Source organism: Nanorana parkeri, unplaced genomic scaffold (assembly GCF_000935625.1).
Source record: "Nanorana parkeri isolate BGI_ZX_2015 unplaced genomic scaffold, ASM93562v1 scaffold2587, whole genome shotgun sequence".
Taxonomy (NCBI): Eukaryota; Metazoa; Chordata; class Amphibia; order Anura; family Dicroglossidae; genus Nanorana; species Nanorana parkeri.
The window spans coordinates 90,483-95,230 of record NW_017308855.1 but is presented as its reverse complement, the minus strand read 5'-3'; the positions used below and the strand labels follow the sequence as shown (position 1 = coordinate 95,230).

At 51.1% G+C, this 4,748-nt stretch overlaps 1 protein-coding gene across 2 annotated transcripts in view; it reads right to left on the bottom strand.

Annotated features, from left to right (window-relative positions):
• Positions 1-858: 858 nt before the first annotated feature.
• LOC108801970 (cortexin-3-like) overlaps positions 859-4,748 on the bottom strand; it is a 7,233-nt gene continuing 3,343 nt past the window's right edge. The window contains exon 2 of one of the 2 annotated variants that reach the window (XM_018573874.1): positions 859-1,143. In XM_018573874.1, coding sequence (XP_018429376.1) covers positions 868-1,113 — 246 coding nt within the window. In that variant the 5' untranslated portion in view covers positions 1,114-1,143 and the 3' untranslated portion in view covers positions 859-867. The remainder of the gene's footprint in view (positions 1,144-4,748) is intronic. The other variant, XM_018573876.1, reaches the window with a different exon arrangement.

The window sequence follows — 4,748 nt, the reverse complement described above, 5'->3', positions numbered from 1 at the left end:
ACGGGAAAACTTTTTTAAACGCTGTAGGTTGTCTCTGTTTTGGGTCAAGGGAACTTTTTTGGCCATCTGGCAATCTTTTATCTACCTTTCCTTATCTCACGGGAGATTTTTTTTGAAACGCTGTAGGTTGTCTCCGTTTTGGGGTCAAGGCAACTTTTTGGCCACCTGGCAATTTTTTTATTTTTTTTTCCACGGCTTCTTTTTGAAACGCTGTAGTTTGTCTCCATTTTTGGATCAAGGCAACTTTTTGGCCATCCAGCAATTTTTATTCTTTTTACGGTCTCCCGTAAACTTTTTGAAACGCTGCAGTTCGTCTCCTTTTTTTTTTAAATCGATCTAAAAATCTGAAGACTGAGGTATTCTTTTTTTGTGTGGATTCGGTAGTAGTAGCAGTTGATGGGCGAATATTTCCTCATGCTGACAAAAAGTTGGAACTGTCCCTTTTTTTTCGGACGGCTCAACGCACACCTTACGATATCGATACGACGCACACACACGGGCACACACGACACAAAAAGATAACGACGAGAGCTACGGCAAAGGCTCGGTCCACAAAGCCCCGGCGTAGGCTGGCACCAATTGTGCGATTGTTGAGGCTTAGTACTTTTTTGTTTCCTTTTTTGATTTTGTATTGGTAGAAGTAGGTCAACTTTTTGTCACTTTTGAACGGAGCATAGCGTCGGTTACAAAGCTCCGCAGTCCATGTAAACATCACACACAGATAGGCTTTAAGGATACAAAATTGCAACCCGTCCCACCCACTGCCCCCCCCCCTTGCCCCGTTTTTTTCCTCGCAAGGTGATATTTTTTGTTTTCCCGAAGGCCACCAGTGAAGGTTGGGATCGTGGTTTTGATGAGATCCCATAGTCAGGCCCAGCGGTAATCAAAGGTGTCCTTCTCCATGTAGTCTGTCCACGTTGAAGAGGGCATGCTGCGGTATGGGTCCAGGAGGATCCTGAAGCATCGGATGATGAGAAGGCCCAAGAAGATGAAGAGCAGGAAGACCAGGACGAAGGCGGCCTTTTGCTCTAAGGTCAGGGAGCTGACTGGAAGAGCGGAGCCCGAAGTCGACATGGTCGTGCTCAAGAGTTCCCCGTTCATTGTTAGAAGCATTTTGGCACCGAATGTCTTCTGTCTCTCAACCTGGGAGAAGAAACAACATGGAAAAAAACAGGTCTTTAGTTTGTGGCAATGGGGTCAGGATCCCTAATGTACAAAAATATCTTCCTGATTGATCGGACTCATTTTGGGGAGGAGGCCAGGGCTCTAGAGGTGGTGCTTACTGAAGGTTGGTGGACCTCATGAGGGTTCCGGGCTGCTCAACTCCCAGAGGTCCAGTGCCAAGTCTTGGTGCCCCAGATTGGTGGCTTCTGAAAGTGTGCTATGAGGATGTGGGGCTCACTGAAGGTTGGTGGACCTCATGAGGGTTCTGGGCTGCTCAACTCCCAGAGGTCCAGTGCCAAGTCTTGGTGCCCCAAATTGGTGGCTTCTGAATGTGCGCTACAAGTATGTGGGGCTCACTGAAGGGTGGTGGACCTCATGAGGATTCTGGGCTGCTTATCTCCTAGAGGTCCTGGGCCAAGTCTTGGTGCCCCAGATTGGTGGCTTCTGGAAGTGCGCTACAAGTATGTGGGGCTCACTGAAGGGTGGTGGACCTCATTAGCGTTCTGGGCTGCTCAACTCCTAGAGGTCCTGGGTAAAATATTGGAACACTACATTGGTGGCTTCTGGGTGTATGTTATGAGGATGTGGGGCTCACTGGGAGGTGGTAGACCTCATGTGGGTCCTAGTCTGCTCTTCTCCTAGAGGCCCTGACCAGGTCTTGGTACCCTAGATTGGTGGCTTCTGAATGGGCGTTATGAGGATGTAAGGCTCACTTGGGTGGTTGACTTCATGAAGGTTTTGGGCTGCTCAGCTCCTACAGGCCCTATAAAAATGCTGGTACCCCAGATTGGTGGCTTTGGATGTGCGCTATAAGGATGTGGGGCTCACTGAAGGGTGGTGGACCTCATGAGGGTCCTGGCTTGCTCAACACCTACAGGTCCTAGGCAAAGTGTTGGTACTCCAGGAGAGCCCTGCTGAATCTGCCTGCGGGATGCCATATAACAATACGTTAAAGGTCAGCCGCAAGTTCGCGACGTTCTCCGCGTGGCATTGCGGTTTATTAACTGATTCTACGTGTCACCGCAGCTGCCATTTTAATTCCTTGTGCTCCTTCTCTAAAGAGCAATATTTGTGTAAGACAGACGGCGAGGAGCTGAGTGGCCGCCGGTGACGTTCCCGCGGTAAATCCCAGTAATATAAACATAACCGGAGACGCGTGGCGTGATGAAATACAGCGACATCTGATCAGCCACCTGCACCCTCCCTGAGGAGTCCCGGTGACAGCTGGCAGTACATAATACCAATATCCTGTCAGGATGGGCACCGGAGGGTCTGCCGACTTCTGCCAAGGAGCAGACCAGTAACTTCCACACACATTACAATCTGATTGTACAATCAGTGTTAGGGGTGAGGGTTAGGATAGTGCTAGGATTGGGGGGTGGAGGTTTAGGTACGTTTTAGATCGGGGGTTAGGGATTAGGTAAGTGTTAGGATAAGGGATTGGGGGTTAGGTAAGTGTTAGGATCAGAGGTTGGGGGTTAGGTTGGGGATTAAGTGTTAGGATCGGGGGTTGGGTAAGTCTTAGGATCCAGGGTTGGGGGTTAGGTAAGTCTTAGGATCGGGGGTTAGGTTGGGGATTAGGTGTTAGGATCGGGGTTTGGGGATTAGTTAAGTGTTAGGATCCGGGGTTAGGGGTTGGGTAAGTCTTAGGATCAGAGGTTGGGGTTAGGTAAGTCTTAGGATCGGGGGTTGGGTAAGTCTTAGGATCGGGGGTTGGGGGTTAGGTAACGTAGAAAGGCATCATGGCACACTCACAAACCAGCATGTAAAACAACTTGTCTCACCACTAAGGACAATGACAGAGGTTAGGTAAGTCTTAGCATAAGAGGTTGGGGGTTAGGTAAGTCTTAGGGTTGGAGGTTAGGTAAGTCTTAGCATCGGGGGTTAGGGGTTAGGTAAGTCTTAGGATCCGGGGTTGGGGGTTAGGTAAGTCTTAGGATCGGGGGTTGGGGGTTAGGTAAGTCTTAGGATCAGGGGTTGGGGGGTAGGTAAGTCTTAGGATCAGAGGTTGGGGGTTAGGTAAGTCTTAGGATCGGGGGTTGGGTGTTAGGTAAGTCTTAGGATCGGGGGTTAGGGGTTGGGTAAGTCTTAGGATCGGGGGTTGGGTGTTAGGTAAGTCTTAGGATCGGGGGTTGGGGTTAGGTAAGCCTTAGGATCGGGGGTTGGGTAAGTCTTAGGATTAGAGGTTGGGGGTTAGGTAAGTCTTAGGATCGGGGGTTGGGGGTTAGGTAAGTCTTAGGATCGGGGGTTAGGTACGTCTTAGGATCGGGGGTTAGGTACGTCTTAGGATCGGGGGTTAGGTACGTCTTAGGATCGGGGGTTAGGTACGTCTTAGGATCGGGGGTCAGGTACGTCTTAGGATCGGGGGTTAGGTACGTCTTAGGATCGGGGGTTGGGGGTTTGGTTGGACTTGGACTCTCTCTCCAGGTCGACGCTCAAAGGGCTCAATACACATCGGCAGGTCTGATATGGAGCTCCTAGCCGCTCGGCCGGGTTGTCGATCCTCCTTGTCATACAGCGACACGGCTGACCCTGCCATTTAATGTACGGTCAGCTGATGTCAATCAACCTGCCAATACCCCGATCGGCCATTGTGTGTGCCATGGAAGAGTCGGGACGCGCCGGATAATCACATTTCTTACCTTTTTAGAAATTTGCAATTTTTTTTTAAGGTGGACCTGTCCCCGGAGAAATCTGTGGAACCGGCTGGTTGGATGGAATCTGGCATCCCCGGCAAGTTCCCTAAGCTGACTACACCGGGAGTATCCTGTTATGTTCATACATTTGGTGATGGCTTAGGGTTAGATGTAACATGGAATGGCGTTTCTACGGGTCACTTGTATACCGCTGGTGGCTACAAGCTGGACGCTACAAGTGCCAGCATATTATGGGTGCAGCACGCTGGGACTTGTGGTCCACCACCAACTAGAAGGGCACCTGGTCAGTCTTTCTTATGAAAGGTTGTTGTGCAAACGGGCATTGGAGGGGGGAGGGGTACCTGGGTGCTGGCATATCGGAGGAAAAGAATTGCCAGCTGATCACGCAGTAGGGTACCACTCACCCCTGGCTCTCCTCCACTTTGGACCAGTAGTAGGGCTCCTCTCTTCCCTGGCTCTCCTCCACCTTGGACCAGTAGTTGGGTACCACTCATCCCTGACTCTCCTCCACCTTGTACCAGTAGTAGGGTACCACTCACCCCTGGCTCTCCTCCACTTTGGACCAGTAGTAGGGCTCCTCTCTTCCCTGGCTCTCCTCCACCTTGGACCAGTAGTTGGGTACCACTCATCCCTGACTCTCCTCCACCTTGTACCAGTAGTAGGGTACCACTCACCCCTGGCTCTCCTCCACCCTGGACCAGTAGTAGAGTACAGCTCATCAAAGTCTTCCCTCCACCCTGGATCAGTAAAAGGGTACCCCTCATCCCTGGCTCTCCTCCACACTGGACCAGTAGTAGGGTACCCCTCATCCCTGGCTCTCCTCCACACTGGACCAGTAGTAGGGTACCCCTCATCCTTGGCTCTCCTCCACACTGGACCAGTAGTAGGGTACCCCTCATCCTTGCCTTTCCTCCACAATGGCCCACA